At 44.4% G+C, this 21,451-nt stretch overlaps 1 protein-coding gene across 6 annotated transcripts in view; it reads right to left on the bottom strand.

Annotated features, from left to right (window-relative positions):
- The window catches only part of LPP (LIM domain containing preferred translocation partner in lipoma), a 709,534-nt gene that overhangs the window by 457,169 nt on the left and 230,914 nt on the right, over window positions 1-21,451 (bottom strand). For 5 of the 6 annotated variants that reach the window (XM_020989038.2, XM_020989040.2, XM_078147348.1 and 2 more), the window contains one exon: window positions 8,631-8,832. The exons of the other annotated variant lie outside the window; for it this stretch is intronic. In XM_020989038.2, coding sequence (XP_020844697.1) covers window positions 8,631-8,823 — 193 coding nt within the window. In that variant the 5' untranslated portion in view covers window positions 8,824-8,832. The remainder of the gene's footprint in view (window positions 1-8,630; window positions 8,833-21,451) is intronic. 6 annotated transcript variants of the gene reach the window in all.

Genomic DNA, 21,451 nt, shown 5'->3' on the forward strand with positions numbered 1-21,451 from the left:
TGTAAATAGTACCCATCCCATAGAAGCACACACAGATTGATGGGTCGAAATCACTTCTTGTGTGACTACGGGTAATTACATAGGACTTTCAGTGCCAAGATTCCTCAAATGTCCTAGTGATATTTGAGTTGGCCCTAGTCAATAGGAAAAAGAATGAGCTTTTGCCATTCAGGGTGAAGGATCCATCCAGCAATCATTCCCATGCCCTTCATTACTGTAGCTCCCAGACGCTGGCAGGAAGCAAGATGAATGAAACATGTAAACAGGAAAAAAATAAATTGGACAGAATCAAGTCTGAGATTGTTGAACACTCCACCTCTCCTCATCCCAAGGCAAAGGAAATGTTGGGTTCACCTCTTGGCTAACATGGCTTCCTAATTCTGTTATCTAGGCAATGCCAAAATACTCTCAAACAGTCCATCCTTCTCTGGCCACAACCCACATCCATGCAACTAGGCACTCCCTACCTAATAAATATTTATTGTTCAGTTATGACCAGCTCTTTGTGACTTCTTTTAGGGTTTTCTTAGCAAAGATACTGGAGCGGTTTGCCATTTCCTTCTCCAGCTCATTTTACAGATGAGGAAACTGAGACAAACAGAGTGAAGTGAAGAGCTAAACAATAAACAAACAAAAAATCAAAATGGAAATGGAAAAGGAATTCATCCTGCTGTGATCATGATCTCTGGGATGTGTAGTAATGTTAGTATTGTGGAAGGGAGGATGTATGTGGTTTTAGATATTGTAGGTTCAGATCTTGGCTCTGTTTATCAACCAAGTGACATCAAGCAATTCATCTGACATTTCTGAGCCTGTTTCCTTGTTTACAAAAGGAAGAGCCTGGACTGGATGGGTAAGAGATTTTCCAAGGTGCGTCATAGTTAAGTTCACAGGAGCTTACTGACAGAAACCTGAACGTAAGAACTTGAGTTTTAGCAGACACGTAAAGTCTTGAAGTTTTTAAGGGATTGGGGGAAAGGGAATTGAGGAGGGGGACTGCTATCGGTGATGCTTAAAGGGGCATACACATTAATGACAATATGGCTCTTTGGAAGTCCTGCTGTCTTTCTGATTTTACTCTGTAGTTGGTCAGACAGGGAATGGAACTGAGTGGCTCACCTTTAAAATGGTTGTGTGAATAAAGACAACTTTCACCCTGAAGAAACAGATTCCAAACAAAGAGGAAGAAAAGAAAGCATCACAGAATCAGGAGAATTCACTTGCCCCACCTTGGGCCCAGACACTGAGAAGTGTCTATAGTTGACTGAGGAATGTCACCTCTGAATATGAAGCGCACACACACACACACACACACACACACACACACACACACACACACAACCTTCCAAACATGGTCCAATATTCTTAGGGGACCCCAACCACGCTTCACATTCCATCCCAACCTTCTTCCCTACAACTGCCTATAACCTCACCCCTTTCCCAGCTCTGGGACAGAAATCGATACTGATGGGGTATGGGCCCAAGCCAAGACCTCATCAATACCACCATTGTTCCTGAATAGGTTCTGCCAATCAATGATTCTGCTTGCCATCCCCTAGTCATAGAACTGTTGACTTTTCTTGAAGGCAGAAACTGTCTGGTTTTTGTATGTGAATTTATAGCATCTAGCGCAGCACTAGGCGCATAGTAAGTATTTTAACATAGTGCTTTTTTTATGCATTCATTCATTTTTTTTGCTGCTACTTCAGATAATTTACTTAGAGGGAAACCTGAATCCAATGCTTGGAGGCTGTTACTTGTGCTTTACTAGATCCAAAGGACAGCTCTGGGAAAATGTTTTCATCATAAATAAATCATAATCATAATAAATCATCATAAAGTTTGTTTTCATCATAAATAAATAAATAAATAAATAAATAAATGAGAGGATAAATAAACAAATAAATGGGTGAATGAATGAATGCAATAGACACACAAATAAATAAATCAAAAATAAATAAATAAATAAACAAATAAATAAATAAACGAACAAATAAATAAATAAATGAATGAATAAATGAAAGGGCTAGTATCTCGAAAAGGATTAAAAGAAAAAAAACTGTCAAAAAAGGCACCGATCCGAAATTGGAAGGCAAATAAAAAGAGAGGAAATAAAAAAGCTATTCCTTATTTGGAGCTTACCAAAAAATAATAATAATAATAACCTTAATAGGCTATTGTGACTAGTCCTGTAGTTTATAAAAGGAAATTATACCATAAGGCTTCACATAAATACATGTTGGCAAAGAGGAATTGTGGGTCCTTTTTACTTTCACAGTCAGAGAGAGTAAGCAGGAAAGGCCCATACAGAATCAGAGGTAAAAAATTGGGATTGTCTGCTCTTAGGTACCAGCAGCCAAGCAGACAGTGGCTGGCCCAGCATTTCCATGAGGGGCCAGCCACAAGGCTATGAACGCACACACAGGCCAATATGGAGGATGTTGTTGGTCTCTGAAGCTAGTAGGTCCACTCCAGGGGATGACATGTTTGTGGATGCACATGTGAATGGGTATTATTTTTTTTTTCAATCTTCACTTGTCTATTCAGACCACAAAACTAGATTCACACATTATCTTCCCAACTTACTGAGCTTCTGAATCTTCCCAGATGATGAGTGCTACTGAATAAATCCTTTCAAAACAAAGGGAAAATAGCAAAATGAGCTTATCAAGAAAAGGTATTCTGTGTTTGTTTTCCCTTCAATGTAATCCTCTTCTAAGCTTTTGTTCTGGTGCTAAAGGCACTCTTGGGTCCTCCAACATGATCCCAACAGAATTCATGCTGTGACAAGCCTGCCCAACTAGGAAGTCTTTGAGGATGGGCACAGGCTGTCTAAGAGGTGACATTGATCCAATTAGCTTTCGCAAAGAAAAAATAAAAACAAAAAATAGCCCATCAGTCCTGTGACATGCTGGGGGATGGCCAAATTCAGTAGCCAACTTGTTATATCTTGAAATATGGCCTGAAAAGCCTGGTGCCCCTTCTGCTACATTGTGAATGAGGTATGTTTGGTTTGGGGTTCCCCATTCTAAAACTATGCCAAAGGTGAGAAAGCAAAGACTAGAAGGCCAGTAAAGAAGAAGCTATACCCTCAGAGGCCAATGATGGACTTAGGGTCATTTACATGTGGCCACTGAGCCCCAAGAGGTAAGTGTAAAGAAATCAGCATCTTTGAGTTGGACTGGTGGGTTCTGCAGTCTCTTCACCAAGGTTGGTATGGACAAAAGTTAGTTGCTCTATGTCTTCCCATGGACCCAGTTCCCAGGGCTCCTCGATTCCTTCAAGACCCTGCCCAAGCACCATTCCATTCCAGCTTTGTTTATTCACTCAGTTGCCAGGGCCTAATTACTTTGTTCTTACTTTCTATTTACATCTATGGATTCCTGTTGTTTTTCCCCAAAGGAATGCAAAATTCTGGAGGGCACAGACTGATTCTATTTTGTGTTTTATATCCTCAGCTGTCTCTGCAATTAGAGTGTGAGCCCCTAACCCGAAGGGGCAGTCTTTTGTCTTTATTTGTATCCCTGGCACTTCATTCACTGTCTGGCACATAGTAGGTGCTTTAAATGTTTATAAATCAACTGCCATACCTCCCAGCACAGGGGCTGTCACACAGGTCAGATATCCGATAAATACTCATTGAATTAATTAACGTCTCCAAAGGAAGTGTGAAGCACAAAGCCATTCCAAAAGATAAAACTCACCTTTTACCTTGAATGTTAATAGCTAATATTTACATAGTCCTTTAATGTTTGTGAGGCACTTTACACATGCTGCTTAATCCCGTGAGGCAAGTGCTATATTATCCCCCTTTTACAAACTGAGTTTGGTTAAGTGACTTGTCCAAGGTCAGGAGGCTTGTGTAAGGATTAGAACTTGGGTCTTCCTTATTCCAAGCCCAGAGATCTAACCACTATAACATCAAGCTGCCTGGACTACACATTTCTGCCCCAATATATTTAAAAGGAGCAAGATATTTGTTACAAGATCTGCGAGTTTTGTTCTTCTTTCCCCCACCCTCTGGGGAAAGTGGGGGTGGGAAGGGGGAAGAAAAATACTTGATAATAGAAAAAAAAATTTAAATAAAACCTTGTGAGTTAAAAATGAAAGAAATAGCTCTCATCTCTCATAATCCTTCTCTTCCTGGTCATGGCCAATGGCATCACAGTCTCCAGACATTGACTACATACTTATTATGAGTTAGCCACTGGGCTAAGGTTTGCAAAGTCCTGGTACTCATGTGATATTTCTTCTGACCAGCTTCCCAGCACCACAATCCCACAATGGCATCCTGTAGCCAACTGAAACATGGGGTTATGGTACCCCAAGAGGAGAAACCTGGAAGGTGTATCCCAAAGGAGCAAAAATGAGAAAGAATGTGTCTCTGGGCTCCCTCTCCTTTTCTGAATAAGGACAATTCTCATGGCCCCTTTTCTCTATACCAATGATGGAAAAAGAAGGGCTTCATGAAAACCTGGACTAATTCTGCAAGTGGGGTCTCTTTAAGGGCCAGTCAGGCCACGGCCACACCAGAGCTTAGAAAGGATGCCATCGGCAAAGTGGGACAGCTACCAGAAGCTTATGAGTTCTTTTCTCAGAGCCATTCCGGGATGTTCTGGCCATTGGCCCTGAGGAAATGGGATGTTGCCATGCCTAAGCCCAAGGATGCCAGATCACTGTTACTGTTGGGTGCCCCGAGTCCCATTTCTCCAGTGCCCAACTGCTTCAGTCCCCAGACAAGCTCCAGAAGCCTGCCTCGGAAGCTGGGCACTGGGCCCATGACATCAGCCTTCAAAACAAACAAACTCATAAAGAGTTTACTGCCGGGAAGAAGCTCGGTCTGAAATCCATCACAGAGTAACCGGCCAGCACAGCTCCGGAGCTCGCCACTGGGCTGAGCCCATGGAGGAAAGCGGGATAAATGAGAATGAGAAAACACATTCAAGAGAGATGACTAAGAGCTTTGCTCCGCACTGAGAGCCATAAACGCGCCAAACGGTCTCTCAGGCGAGATTGCCGCAACAACAACACTGAGGTCATTGGAGAAACAATTAAAGAGACTCATGGAGAGAATGAGTCAATAAAAAGGGAACGGAGTGTGATGGGCTAGAGAGTCGTGGACTGTCCCTTCCCTCCCGGGTCCCAGAAGTCTCATGTTCTGATGCTCAGATATTAGACACCGCAGTACCAAGGCTCCAGCAGAGAGGCTGACACTGACTGGCGGACAGGCGGCAGCTGGGTGGTCCAATAGCTCATCCTGCTTTGTGTACTAGGAAGGGTGGACGTGGATGTGGGGGCCACGCTTGGAGCGAGGGCAGGGTGGGAGAGAGTTGTCTAATGTTGAGGTGAACACAGACCCTCAAACTCAAATCCCTGTAAATTGCCAGCACCACCATTGAGACACTACAGCATCTGGGGATGATGAGATCCTCTGCAGGAGCTCTCACTCCAAGAGAGCATTAAGGGGTGAGGGGAGCGTGGGAAAGGGGAGGCCTGGAAAGCAAAGGAGGACACATCTTGCAAGGCTTCTTCTTACTTACACTTGCAACAAAGAGGTCTCAGGGAGGGAGGCAAAAGAGACTGCCCTTACTTGGTGGATTCAGGATTAAGAGTTGCATCACCTGGGAGCCAAAGCACAAATTAAATTTCAACCCATAACCCCCTGGCCTATTTTGGGCTTATAGATCTCTACACACCCATGGAAAGAAGCAAAAATCCTAAAATATAAGTATTTCCTTTTGAAAAGCACAGAAAAAGGATATATAGAACTTTTTTTATTTGCTAATGACATAATGGTTTGCTTAGAGCAGGATTCAAGACCGTGAAGATAAAAAACACAACAACAACAATAAAAAACAGAACAAAACAGTAAGTAGCAGAATATAAAATCAACCCGTAAGAGTCATCAAACTTCATGTATATTACTAACAAAACCCAGCAGGAGGACACAGAAAAAGAAATTTCATTCAAAATAAAACCAAAATGTCTAAAATCTCTAGGAGTCAGCCAACCAAGATTCACTCAGGACTTATATGAATCCAGCTATTAAACATTTTCAATAGGAAAAAAAAAATGGAAGACAAATGGAAAGCTACTCAAAGATCACAGCTGAAGCCAAACCAATATAATATAAATGATGAATCTAGCTTAATTAATCCAGAGAATTGGTCCTATATCAATCCAATATCCAAGGGTCATTGTATTGAACTGGATAAAATAATAACTAAGTCATCTGGGCGACCAAAAAGTGAAGAATCTCAAGGGAACAAATTAAAAATAAAATAAAGTAAAATAATAATAAATAAAAAAGAGGAATTCAAGGGGCCCAGCACAGCCAGATTTCAAACTATACAAGAAATAAGTAATGTTCAAAAATATTTAGTTCTGATTAAATGAAAAAGAAAAAAAAAGGCATTTAATCCCAAGATTGCTGTGAGGGAAAAAATAAGATATGTATAAAGGACTTTAAAAATCTTAACCTGTGATCAAAATAATAGCTATTATTATTCAAAAACATTGGGAAAATTGAAAAGCAGTTTTCCCTAAGTTAGATTTAGACTAATACCTTACACCATATCCCACATTCCACAATAAATTTAAAATGACTACATTGTGGTTTATAAATGAAACATAATATTGGGCTATAAAAATGATTAATATGGGATTTCAGGAAAAATAAAACTGTGGAAGAATTGTATAAAATGATGGAGTGAAATAAGTAGGGGTGTGTGTGTGTGTGTGTGTGTGTGTGTGTGTGTGTGTGTGTGTGTGTGTAAAGAAAACATTAGGAGCAACTAGGTGGTACTGTGGATAGAGCTCCAGGCCTCAGAGTTAGGAGGACTTCAGTTCAAATCCGGCCTCAGACAATACATACTAGCTAGGTGACCCTAGCCAAGTCACTTAACCCTGATTGCCTCATCAAAAAGCTAAAATAAAATAAAATAAAATAAAATAAAATAAAATAACCATCGACTATCATTTAGTGCACACCTACCTATTCTGTGCAGGCACTGTCCTGGGTGCTAGGGATACAAAAATTAAATTGACTCTGCCTTTAAGAACCTTCTATCCATTCTACTGGGGAGAAGCAGCACAAATCCAAATACATATAATATGGGGTAAAAGGAAATAAGAGAGAGCTAACCATGGAGGAGAGCTGAGAAGTGGCTACTGATCTGGTGGCACCTGGTCTGAGAAGAGAGGGGAGTCAAGGAGTCTGCAAGATGGAAGCATGGAGGGACCATGACGTGGAAGTGAGAAGGACTGCCTTCCAGATGGAGGATACAAGTGGTGAACTAGAGGTTCCCAATGAGTAAGACAGGAAGCAGGAGCCTTTAGGAAAATTAGGCAGAGAGGGGAGCAAAAGAGCAGAAACCCTAATCATAGGTGGGAATGGCACCAACGCCCTTTTCCCTTCGCTTGACACGAACTGTCTTTCTGGGCACTGAGTCGAAGGCTCAAAGAACATTCCAATTCCCATTTACTTGCCATGGAGTGACTTTCAAGGGTCTTTTCACAAAAATGTACCTGTGAAGCCATGTGGGATAGTGGAAAGAGAGACAAGCTCAGAGTCAGGAAGAATTGGTTTCCAGTTCCCCCTGTGGCAAACGCTGAGTGGGAGCCCCTAGGTAAGTCACTGAAGCTTTCCATGGCCCAGGCCACTTTCTGAGACTGGGTAGCAGAGAAGGGGCTGATTTACATTGGTGGAAGGTCCTCCCTGGTAACTCCCTGTCCTGGTGAAATCACAGGTCTAGGGGTGGGTGGGGGACAGGGAGAGGAGAGATCTCCTGAGACAGATGAGTAAATAATTACCAACTCCAATTTACAGATGAGGAAATTGAGTCTTAGCTGGGGACAGTGACTTACAAAATCAAAGAATTCCAGGCTAGGAGAGAACTTAGAGACCACTGAATCTACTAGCCCATTTTACAGATCAAGATATTGAGGGACAAATAAGTGACATTATTGACCAACATCACGTAGCTGAATGAGAAGGAACTTCTATTCTGATCTTCTGACAGCCCTCCACATGAAAACCTCGTAATCATCTACTCACACACGCCCATCCAAAAAGAGCCATTTCTGCCTATGTATGGTTAAAGTCTAAATGAGGGAATGGGGACACGAGTCTGGAAGAGGAATGCCATGACAGGACTCAAGGACGCTTGAAGACCTGTGGAAGTAGAAATGGCCAGATCACCACAGCAGACAGTGGTACGGCCCTCTCGAGTCACAGACCTTATCTCACGTCATCCTCAAGTTAATTTACCTAGTCTTTATTGAGCCCTGCCCATAGGTCAGCAGCACCGAGAGTGCAAAACAAGGTGAAACAGCCCAGCACCCATGGAGTTTTCATTTTCAAAATGACTGTGTTAGGTGGGGTCCACTGCTATTATTATTTCCTTTATTCACATAAGGAAACTCAACCTCAGAAAAGCTCAACGACTTGACATCATCACAAATGTACTAAATCAAAAACAAATATCAAAAGAATATTGGAAAAGTCAGTCTTGCTCCGATCACTCTGCCACAACCGCCTCACAAATTTTTATCCAGCACACGCCACCAAATGTCACACAGACCTCCACTGCCTCCCTTCAGGGATGCCGAGGACAAATCCCGCTTCTTACCTTCAGCACCAGGTGGCTTGTAGGGATTGTATTTGGGCTTGGGGGCGACCACTGGAGCAAATTTCTTGGGTGTCTGCTGCATGGACACAGAGATACTGGGCGTCCCAAATGAATGTGTCGTCTCCATCCGAGCAGGGGCATGACCAAGGGATTCACTGGTGCTCTTGGGGGGCAGCCACGAAGGGTGAGACATGATTGAGTACTGAAGGGAAGAGAACAAACATGGCCATGTTTGAAAGGATCCGACCAATGAGCATTTAAAAAGCAGCATCAACTCTGGGCAAGGGAATGTGTTTGGTACCCACACATCTGGCAAGCTCTATATGTGTGTGTGTATGTATGTATCAATTTATCTATCTTTTTCTTTCTCTTCTTCCTTCTCTCTCTCTCTCTCTCTCTGTCATATGCATATATGTCTATATATACACTTGACTCCATATACATATATGGAGAGATATATAGACACACAAACACACACATTTATTTATTTCTATCGATAGAAGTGTGTGTATACATTGAAAGAGAGAGAGAATTTATTCCAACCCTCCAAAAATTCTATCCTATATGAATACAAATAAGTTACAACATGAGGAAGAAGAGATTACTACCACACTGCAGGATCAGGACAGATGCCTCCCAGAAGAGGAGGTACCTGGGCTGAGCCAAAGACCTAAGAGGTAAAGGTGAAGAAGGAGCACCATCCATTCATGGGGCACAGCCTGTGGAAATAGGGGACAGGAAATGCCATCTTGTGTATAGGAAAGAATGAAATGGGGGAAGGGGAGGATTGGACCTTGATCAAAGACTGTGCAAAGGGGAACAATGTGAAATCCATCTAGAAAGCTAGTCTAGAACCAGATTATAAAGGGATTTAACTTGTATGTTATCCTGAAGCAAATGGGTAGCCAGGGAAGGCACCATAGAGAAAGAGGAGACAGATTCCTTTTACCATATCTCCTAATATGTTTCCTTCACACTGATAAAGCTACCTTGGCTGTAAACAAGAGTGCCCACCTGGAATTGATGTTCATGACACAAAGGTACTGCCCAGAAAACAACTGTCCGTTGCTACTCTGAGGACGACACTCTCACTGGGGATTGTCTCGACAAGAACAGTCAAAAGAGGGGCAGCTACAATGGATAGAGCTCTGGCCTTGGAGTCAGGAGAACCTGAGTTCAAATCCAGCCTCAGACATTTGACACTTATTAGTTGTGTGACCTTGGGCAACTCAGTTAACCCTGATTGCCTCACCAAAAAGCAAAGAAATTAAAATTAAAGAAAAAGAACAGTCAGAAGAGTAACAAAGGCCAAGTAAGTGGGATGAATGTCAGGAAGCCCCCCAGGCCAGGCCTGTGGCCCACACTTTCCTGTCAGTATCTAGGCTTCTAAGCAGCACAGAGCCTCCTACGTGAGAACCATGATTCCTCAAAGTCTTAGGTCAAATGAGCCACACTGAGGAGAGAGAAAAGAGTCATGGGACAATGCCTGTCGCACAGAGTGCTGGTTACTGGAGGATAGCCACACCAGCATCTGTTTCTCATACAGACTCTGCGAGCTGGATGATGAGCTGGGCCCGGGATGGACCAAGGGAAGCAAGGGGCACTGGGTGGCCTTTAGAAATGTCCAGGCATTCTCTGAATAAGCCCTGGCTTCTCCCACAAACAGGTCAGGGGGAAGTTGGCCACACGGCGGACCTAGGCCTTCACGCTCATCATATGCCACCTCCACCCCTTCGCCTCCCTGATGTCCTTCAAGAGCCAACCCCGAGCTTATCTCCCCCAGCCCCACAGCCCACCAATGGCCTCCCCTCACAGAACTCCTTCTGGCTGCTCTGCATGCATCTTGTATTCACCTAGTGGTTCCTATGTCATTTCCCATTTTAGAGCATGAGCTCCTTGAAGGCAGGTGACTAACACATAGGAAGTGCTTAAGAAGCCTTGTTGATTTGAATGCCACCATCTGTAAAATGGAGGTAAAGGAAGAATCCTCAAAGGATTGTCATAAGTCTGTACTGAGATAACCTATAGAAGGTGCTTTGCAAACGTTAAGGTATGACATACATACAAATGTCACTTATATAAACACCAGGAAATTATAATGAAACAGCAAGTTTTATAAAAATGGATGAGAAAATCCGTGTCCCTCCCTTCACTGAGAGGTGGGGGATGGTGAGGATGGGACATGGCATACAGGATCAGATAGGGTAGCTGCATTGATCAGTTTTACTGACCTGATTTTTTTTAATCCCTTTCTTTTATTAGTATTCTTAGTTACAAGAGATGGCTCACTAAGTAGGGGAGAGGGGAGGGAATACGTTTGGAAATGAAATTGATATGAAGACAAGAGATAGCAATAAAAATTCATTTATGAAATAATGACTGTTATTACTCTGTAACAGGGTCAGCCATCTCAACAAGGCCTGAGGCCAGCAGTGACCCAGAATGAAGCAGCCAGCCATCCAGTTCCCGCCCAGCTGGGGACAAAATGTTGCAGGCTTTATGCCCAAGACCCACCATCAATCCTGATTTCAAGGGTCCTCCAGCAGGAGGGTCGGAAGTCTCTAAGCATCATCTCCCTGGCACCACCCCTACTTGGCACTTTATTAATTGGACTGAATTAATTGAGAGGGGGGCATGATTGCTTCCAGCTGTCTGTTCAGGAAAAGAGAAGGGTCACTCCAGGAAATCCTCTAACCAACAACTCTTAGAAGGTGCCGCCATTAAGGGGAAATGAGGAGGGTTAAAATGCTGCCTTTTGTGAAAAGATGTTCACAGGCTCATCTCCTGCCCCAACACCCTCCCCCAAGATGTCAGCCATCAGGTAAGGGAGCCAAATCATAATGTCCCATATAGATAGATGCTTGCTATTATTAATTAGAGGGAAAAGGCAGGGAAATGGTGGCTACAGCCAACAGTATGGCAGGCAGAAGACAAGGGTTTGGACTAGAGTGGGATACACGCTTAACAAACATTTGCTGGACACCTACTGAATACACAGCCTTGTGTTAGGGAGATAGAAGGTATGATGATATTAAAGAAATGGTCTCTACTGTTAAGGATTTCTTAACCAAATAGGAGAGAGGAAAACACATATTCTCTCTCTCTCTCTCTCTCTCTCTCTCTCTCTCTCTCTCTCTCTCTCTCTCTCACTCTCTCTCTCTCCCTCTTCTCTCTCTCTCTCTCTCTCTCCTCTCTCTCTCTCTCTCTCTCTCTCTCTCTCTCTCTCCCCCCTCCTCTCCCCCCCCCCAATTCTTCCAATACATGTAACACAGGGATGTTTCAGAGCTGGAGTAATGGGAGAATAAAGAGAACCTGACTGTAAGTGAGGTGGCCCTGAGTTCTCAGAATTCCAGAGCTAGGAGGGACAGCTCAGCCCTTCCTCTACTACCATGAGAATATCTTCTATACTGTGCCCCCAAAAATGGCCACCCAGCCTCTAATTCGAGGCCATGATGTGAGGTGAGGTCCCAAACCACTTGACCCTCATCTCTACATCTATAAAATATGGGGTACAGGCCAAACTGCGTCTACAATCCAAAAGTCTAAACTCTAAGTTACTTCCCTTTTCCTGTGGGTCAAGTATATCAGCTCTAAAATGGGGCTGAAGGTCCATCCCTGTTTGCCAGGGCCCTGGGCTCTTTGGAAAGAGACACTATGCAAATGAGGGGAGGAGTGGAGGCTGAAACAAAACTAGACTGAGTTTGGGTGAGAAGACCAGGGCCAGCAGACCCACCCTTGCCCCAGTCTTACTTCCTCAAAGTTTCCCTGATTTTAGAAACAAAGTTGAGTTCTCGCCTTTGTATCATCTTGAAAGCAAGAAGTGAAAGGGGTGAACAAACAGGACCTCAGCAAAAACAAAGACCCCAATGAGGCCAAGAGAGGAGGAGGGGAGCCAGGCTTCCCCGGGCAACGGGGACAAGCGACCGCAGCTGAGAGGAGCCTCTCGGCTGCCCAGAAAACTATGGTTCTGGGAAGTGTAGCCCCAAGGGCGAGATCCTCAAAGGAGAAGCAGAGGGGTTTCACCTCCTCATCCTGACTTTTCTCTTCTCAGCTTCATCCCACTGACCTTCCTGTGGCCAGCTAAGCCCCATCTCCACCTCAAGAACAGGCCCATCCAGGGTAGACACTTTGAGGTCTCTATCAATCTCCACCGCCCATACACTGTCACAAGTCTTTGGGCCAGAACCTTCTCTTTACAACCCACCAAGGTCCAGAGCTCCTAATCCTCCACCTCCGCCCACAATCTCCTATAATTCCACCCCTTCCAATCAACTACTGCTCCAATTCCTCTTCATCCCTTCATTGTGACAAGCAATGCCCTCATTTCTTCCTCTTCTCCAAGCCTCTCCCTTCTCTCAGGTCACATTCCCTGCCCTACCCAGGCTGTAGCCTGGGGCTTCCCATTTCCATGTTTTCTAGCATCACCTCTCCTTCTTTGAACGTCCTAGTTCTTTCTTCATCCCTCTTCCCTCCATTCTAGGTGACTCGTATCACCCAATGACTGTGCACCTGCTCCCTAACAGTCAAAATTGAATTGAAGAAATCTAGAAAATGTGCTGAGGGCATTCTTTGCAACCTGGCATTTCCTAATCTCCCCAGGAGCCTGATAATGCATTCTTTGATTCATCTACTCAATACCATGTTGACCATGATGGCTGTTTCAGACCTTCATGGGATCCTGCATAGATCCTGAGCTGAATGGGATTCCTGAGACCCTCTGGTCCAAGCCCCTTAATCTTCAAGTGAGGAAACCGAGACCCAGAAAGTTAAATAACTTCACAAAGGCAGCAAGTGAGAGGAGCAGGATCGGAACGCAGGGTCACTGCCTTCAGAGTTGTTCCTCTTTGTCCTGGTTCAGAGTTGTTCCTCTTTGCCCTAGAACATTTTGTCTTCTGTTCTCTCCTTGACCAAAATCCGCTGCTGTGTAGGAGGCTTCTCACATCTAGCCATGGTCTGGATACTTACTTTAAAAAGAATAGGACTGGATTGAACTTCCAGCCTGGCCCCTCTTCCAAGTGCCTCAGTGTCTCTCCTCTTTCCTCCTTCCCTTCAATCATAATGGGAGAGATCTCCCCAGTGTCTCTACCTTTCATTACACAGACTTCCTAGTGCCTTGTGGCATCCCCTCCCTCTCGGGCATCTCTACTTTCTCCCTCTCTTCTGGACCCTTACACTAAGCCGACAAGCACGGGCAGGGACCCCCACAGGCTCGCCAGCTGCCATCCTCTCTTGGCATCCTTCATGACCCACTCTTATTCCACACTCAGAGTGGATGTTTCCTTCCACTCACTCAACCACTTGGACCCTAACTCCATCTCCACTCAAGCCATGAGCCACCTCCTCACAGCTCAATGAAATTATGGCTTTTCTGCCATTACCCTCCTCGGCCTGCCTGGAGCCCTTAACACTGTGGGTCCTCTTCTCTTCCCCAAGACATCCTCCCTGGACTCTCACTCCACTTAGTGCAGCAAGCAACTGGGTCAGAAGCTGTGCAGGAGCCTGAGGCCTGGTGACCAAAACCAAACACAAATGAATTCTCCCTTCCTCCTGCCCTCTCAAGGAGCATGGACTCCCAAAAGCTCAAGGACACAAAGTGTATACCAAGTATACACCAAGATCTTCACAGTATGTTTTATAGCAGCAAACATTTGGAAACAAATTGGGATGAGAATGGCTGAATACAAGGGGGTATAGTAACAAGATGGAATATTCTTGTGCAACAAGAATGAAGAATGTCAGCGATTCAAAGAAACAAAGAGGACTTGTATGGACTGATGGAGACAGAAGAGAACAGAGCCTGGAGGGGAAGTAGCAATGGTTCTATCAGAGGACCTGGCTTCACAGCCTGCCTGCCTTCTGGACTAGGTGGGTGACTCCCTGGGAGACTGGCCTCAGTTTCCTTATCTGCATCATAAGGCAGTTGGACTTGAAAACCTCTGACAAGTTCTGGGTGAACGACTTTTAGGAGCCAAAAAGTAAAAAGTAATAAAAAAAATAAATGATGACAGTAAAAAAATAATAGATTATAGAGAACATCCCCTCTTATTTGCAGAGAACTGAAGAGGAAACATACACCCCGTCCCTTAATGGGGGATGGGATGGGGAGGGGTCTACAAATGTGGATCATTGCAAATGCTATCACACAAAAGTTGATACATTGGGTTCTCTAGCTGAACTGATTTACTATAAGACAGGTTTTAGGAAGGAAGGAAGGAAGGAAGGAAGGAAGGAAGGAAGGAAGGAAGGAAGGAAGGAAGGAAGGAAGGAAGGAAGGAAGGAAGGAAGGAATGATCGATCAAAGCATTTTTTAAAGAGGGAAAAAAATGAATGGAAATTTGTGGATGGCCTCAAAGCTCAGCTTGGTCACAGTCTCTCTTCACATGGTGTGATGTGGCAACAATAAAACATTGACTCTGCAGGCTTTACCCAAATGTCTCCACTTTAATTCATGAACCAAAGTCCCATGACACCTGTCATGAACTTTATTCACTCCAAGAAGTTGTCCCATGGAATGAAACTGGGATCAAGAATGCCTGAACCAGCCTTTTTTTCATCAAGATCAGTTGCATGGTTGAGAAGATGAATCTTACCAATGTGAAAAAAAACCATTGGAGGAAATAAAAGGAAGGGGTAGGGGTCTGGATTACAAGTGGGGAGTTCTGAGTTTACCCCTGGCTCTCTGTAAACAAGCAGAGGAGACAAGGCATAAGTCACAACTTCTTTGGACCTCAGTTTCCTCATGTATAAAATGGGTTGGTTGGACTGGATGATCCATCGGGCTCCACATGAATCTAAAATTCCATGACTTCCCTCAAAGGTATCATTTAAATGTCAAGTTATTGATCTTTTAGCAAGTTAGCAGACTCATGTCCTATTATTACTCAAAAAGAAAAAGTCTTGGACCACTCTTAGTACACAGAAACCCAAGTAATGTGAGATATGTATTGAGCATTAATCCTCTCAATCATCAGCAAACACTGGGAAAGGAGGAGGATGGAAGAGTTCAGGTCCTTGTGGGAGTGATGTAAAGGCAGCCTGGGCAGCAGAAGCAATTGTGATAACAAGAAGAAAGAATATAACAAGGGCCCAGGAGGGCGGGTGCTTTCCTTTGATCCTCGCAACAACCCTGGAAGGCAGGTGCCATTGTTACAGACATTTTACAGATGAGGAAACTGAGGCAAACAAGGTTAAATGACTTGTTCAGGGTCACACCACTAATAAGTGTATGAAGCCAGAGTTGAACTCGGGTCTTCTTGACTGCAGTTGCAGCTTTCTATCCTAGCTGCCTGGGTAATGGGTAGACAAAAAGCTTTGGAACCAGGAAGACCTGGGCCCCAACTCTGACATGTGCTGACTGTGTGACCCTTCTTCTACATGCCCTGGCCAATTCTCTGGGATTCTAAATTGCCAGGAAGGTACTAACATATATTGACCAAAGGTGTTTTTTCACCCTGGAGTTTTGCACATTAATGAAATCATGGTCCAGTCATTATCTCTATTTTAGTTATAGAGAAAATAAAACATGGAGATGTTCAAGGATGTCCTGCCCTAACATCCCACAAATATTTGTGGGCAGATAGCTGTGGGATTCACACCACTGGGCCATGGGTCACAATAATCCCACACACTCCCATCTGCTTCATGTTTCCACCAGCTTTGCCTTTTACCAAGTGGCTTTGCCGCCATCATTTTCTCAAATATATTTTAAGACGCCAAGATGAAATTGTCTCTAGCTTAGAGTTACCAGTTCCCCTCCCTCCGCCTCTCTCTCAAAACAAGCTTTCTTGTCCCCTTCTTTTTCTAGGTCATTAGCAGATATAAGCCCCTCCCCGGTGAGCTCCTCTCTGAAACGTGAAAAAACTGTTTGACAGTCAACAGATTTTAGCTTGCCTGCTTCTCTGGTTATCAAGCATGTTAGACCTTCAGCCCTTCCAAACAGCGAAAGCTGGACTTGAGATGTTACATCCTGAAAAGAATGGGAGAGCATGCCTGCGATGGAAACATGCTAAGGAAGGAGAGTAAAATGAGAACTTTTATTCAGGAGAGAGCAAATTTAATCCTGCTTCCTCTGAAACCTCAGGTCAGAGAATAGTATCAATAATCGGATTTATATAGCACCTAACATTTGCCATGCCCTGTGCTAAGTGCTTTACAACTATTCACTCATTTTATCCTCACAAGAACCCTAGAAGGCTGGTATTCCTATTATCCCCATTTTGCAGATGAGGAAACTGAGTCAGATACAGGTGAAGTGATTTGTTCATAAGTGTGTGAAGCCACAGTTGAACTCGGGTCCTCTTGAATCCAGGCCCAGCACTCTTTAGAAGATGGCGCCAGCCAGCTGATAAGAGCTAGGATACGTGGGCTCAGCTAAGTGCTGAGAATGGTGATGCATCCTTCCATGCCCCCTAAAAGGCTACTCAGCCCAGCCATGGAGTGGCCCTTCTGCCAGGACAGAAGCCCTACACACACTCCTCCATTTTTGTAGACACACCGTGGACTTTGCAGGCCTGACATCAAACTGAGTGAGTGGGATGACGGCAGCACCCACACTTCCTGCCCTTGACCTTCTATCTCCCATCGCCAGGTCTTCGTACTGTCTGCCCCCCTGCCACCCACCAGGCCAAGAATATCCTCCTTCCCTCCTTCAAGATTCCCACTCTTTAGAGGAAGCCTTTCCAAGCATCCTGGTCCTCCTTGCCCCCAAATGTTTGTGCTTTCCCTCTGTAATTCCTTTCCATCATTCTAAAAGTATCTCAGTTATTTAATGCATCCAACTATTTGCAGGTTGCCTCTGCCATTAAAAGGTGAGCTCTTGGAGGGCAGGGACCATGATGTTGTTTGTCTTTTGGGTGATATGCATGACATTGTGCATGGTACACAGTAGGTGCTTAATAAATGACTGTTGCTGAATTGCTCTGACTCTCCTATGCCCCATAGAGAGCAGGACAGGCAGACACGTGCTGCCTGCCCTCCAACCTGCCTTCTCTGTCCTCTTCCAATCGGATGCCTAATCCCAGGCAGGACATGTGGTGCCCAAAGGACCCAGCTGTGTTTGTGACTCCTCTGGTGGGTAACAACTCTTGGATAAATCAACTACAGACCTGTTAATAGGAAGAGAAAATAAATGTGCAGCTCAGCGTCCTACTTGGACAGAGCCTCTCTTCAGGGCAAGAGCTGCCCTTGAAGAAGGAACAGTCAACACTGAGAAACCGAGAATCACCCTGGGAGGAAGAAGGCCTGGCCTCCCCGATTCGTGGAGCAGAGCTGCTAGGCCCTCCTGCATCCCCGTTGGGCTGGGCAGCCAGAGCAAGCAGCCTCCTGGGGCATCCAGCCCCCAAGAGTCCGGTGAGGAGGCAGACATGAGGCCAGCCGCTGCTTCGCCTAGTCCTGGGGATGGTTATCTTCGGCATCCTCCGGACAAAATGTCCAAACAGCATCATCCCAGGAAGGCTGACTGTCCGGGGACCAGAACAAATGAAGTGTGTGGGCAAAACACCCGAGGAAGAGTTCTGCACTGTTGGCCTAACAGAAACGGCCTTGTAAGTGGAAGCCAGGGAGCTCACGGCCCTGATCATGCGACCCAGAAACAGAAAGACCCGAGTTTGAATCCTGCCTCAGACACTTCCTAGCTGTGTGACCCTGGGAAAGTCATTTAAACCCTCCCAGCCTCAGTCTACCCTTCTGTCAAAAAGGAATAATAACAGCACTCCCCTCACAGGACTGTCATGAGAACCAAGTGAGATAACATATAGAAAGAGCTTCACGAGCCTCAAAGTTCTGTGTCAATGTGAGGAGAACCGTCCTCACCAGCTCACCTTCTGAAAGGTCTCCCTGTGGAAACTGTCTTACCCTTGGCCACGTTCAGATCCCAACCAACTCTTAAAAGCCTGCTAACCTCTTCCTTCTACCCAGGTAATTACACTAGCCAACAGAGCTGAGGCACTGCATTCTTCCATTCCACAAGAGCAGAGCTCTCTAGGCATTGCTAGCTGTGTGAGGCGTGGATGAAAAGAAAGGAGCTCAGATCTTCTCCACAAAGACTTCACAAGTCAATCGCCCGGCAGGTAATGGACCCAGAAAACCTCAGGGCTGCGGGTCACCTCATCAAACCCTTGGCGGAAGCAGCAGGAATCCACCCTCTGCGGCATTCCTGACCAGTGGTTGTCAGGCTCTGCCTGAACACCTCCAGGCACCGGCTTTGTTGGTAACAAGTATTAATTAAGGAAAGACTGTATGCTAAGTCCTGAGGCTACAAAGAAAGGTGAAAATGCAATCCCTGCCTTAAAGGAGGTTACATTCTAATGGGAAAGACACCGCATAAATAACTAGGGGCATGTGTGTAGGTCTGTGTGTGTATGTATGCATATGTACATATATGTGCGTACACACGCATTATACATGGTGCATACCTATATATGTATGCACATTATATAACATGTAGATTATATAGATGCATGAGTATATATGAATATATATATATATATCTTATTAGGCATTATTAAGTATATACATATATTTATATAGTATATAACCATAATCCTATATAAGCATAATAAACAAAGAGAAGACAGAAAGTTCCTCATGATGGGGAACTCACTACCTCCCAAGGGAACCTATAGCCTTCCCACTGGGGATGTTTCAATTGTTAGGAAGTTCTCTTCCTGTAACTATGATCCCTCTATCATAGCTATCCAGGGAATTTTTAGCTCACCAAAGTAGTGAACCTAAAAGAGGATGAGTATTCAGCTTTCCCCCTCAACATCATCACCCTATGCAATGCAACAAGCCTCCTTCAGTACATAAATGGTTGAGTTCATTACTTGAAATGTTTATGTGGTATGTTGCCTTCCCCGCCCCATACACATACTTCTGGGCATTGACAGAAGCTTACTAAATGTCTGTGGAATTGAATTGACCTAAACCCCAAAAAAGTTTGTTTGCTTCTTTGTTTTTTGTTTGTGTTTGTTTGTTTGTTTTTTGGAAGAGGAAAGTTGGGTAAAGGAGGTGTCTCTGCCCATGATGAAAGCCTGAAGGTAAAAAAAAGGTTAAAATGGACTGAAAGAAGAAGGAGCAGGTGTATAAGTCCCCTACACATATCAGGAGGTTGTCCCTGGTTACAGCATTACCAGGAGTAGACCATAGCACATTCTGATTGTCACTGGCTGATGGGCCATAATTACTAAGGCTTAGCTCTCACCAATCACATAAGTAATTGGTAAATAGCCCCTCCTCAACCCACTCACCTTTGTTAGACATAGAATAATAATGTCTTACCAAGTGCTTCTATCCCCACCAGCCTATGATGGAGGGTGACCATTCTCTCAAAAGCATTAATGATTTAACTGGCAAATGGTCTTCAACTACCACCTTGACACTGAAGACTGCCATCTATCTTTCTCCAGGTGAGAACTCTTCTGAGCCTCCAACCCAGAGGCAATGGAAACAGAAAGAGTGTTGGACCCAAGTCAGGAAATGCCTAGTTTCAAATCTAGCCCCTCACCCTTCCTAGCTGTAGAACCAAGGGCAAACTCTTGGTCTCAGTGAGCCTTAGTTTACCCATCTGTAACAGAAGGATAACAGGGTTAGAGTTGGAAGGGACCACATTTTTTTAAACAGATAGGATGATAACTATATTAAGCATTGCATTAGTCAAATAAAAACCTGTGACCTTTTTTAAGGGGAGGGGTATGTGGGAGGGAAAGAGAATCAGGGGAGAAAGAATTTGCTCTTATATATAAAAGGGCATAAAAAACATGTTTAGATCCAAAGTATTCCCTTCGGGAATGAATCATTCGATAAAGCCTGACCAATCAGTTATACTTGGACCACTTTCAGTCCTGTGACGCCTGCCAAGTCTTAGACACTGGAGGTAAGTGAGAGCTGAATGAAGACAAGGCTCTCCTTCTCAAGGCTCGGCTACTGAGGGGCCTTTCTGGCCAGTCGTCAGCCCAGAAGCTCTTATTTCAAAAGCGTTTGTAGCTCCACCTCCTTTCTCTTTCTGAACAATGTGGAGATAAGCTTCAATCACAGCCTATACTTTGCTCATCCCTTCAGTTAAAGGATGTTTTTTTTTTCCACTTAGTTGGTGCTGTTTCAATTAGAGAGAGGAGGAAGGAAAGGTAAGGGGAGGGAGAGCAATGGAAGGGAAAGAAGGAAAAGGGGAACTCATCCAACCCCTGAACTCGATACGGAAGAGCAAGATCGAGCCAGGGAAGGGTCTTTGTTTCTGGACCTCCACCCTATGAAATTCATGAGAACTCCTGGGGGGGGGACACATGGCTCCCAGTTCATTAGCTAATAATTCCTAACATCCCTTGACAAAGGCTTCAAACCTTTCATTTAATGGGCCCTAAAGTCCAGTCCAACCATCCAAGTCAAGTAAGCAAACACCTGAGATGTGCCAGGCATTGTGCAAAATGATAGGGATGCGAAGAAATGCAAAAACAGTCCCTGCCCTAAAGAAGTCCAATGGGGGAGATACCTTGAGAATAACTATGTGCAGAGATCATCTTCACTTAATGAAGGAAGACAGGAAAAGGCAGGACTTTAGACGAGACTTGAGGAAAGCTAAAGAATTCAGGAGGTGGAGCGAAAGAGGGAGAGGGTTCCAAGCATGAGGTCAGCCAGTGAAAATGCTCATTGTTAGGAGACAGAGGAGAAAGGAAGCCAACATCACCTGATGGAAGGGAAAAGGTACAAGTCACCTGGTAAGGTGCCTATTCAGGGGAAAAAAAGTGGATTAAGAAAACCTAAGCAGTGGTAGGGCAAAAAAAAGTGGATTAAGAAAACCTAAGAAGCAGTGGTAGGGCAAATACAGC

The sequence above is a fragment of the Phascolarctos cinereus genome, unplaced genomic scaffold (genome assembly GCF_003287225.1).
Source record: "Phascolarctos cinereus isolate Bilbo 61053 unplaced genomic scaffold, phaCin_HiC Scaffold_7;HRSCAF=346, whole genome shotgun sequence".
Classification (NCBI taxonomy): domain Eukaryota; kingdom Metazoa; phylum Chordata; class Mammalia; order Diprotodontia; family Phascolarctidae; genus Phascolarctos; species Phascolarctos cinereus.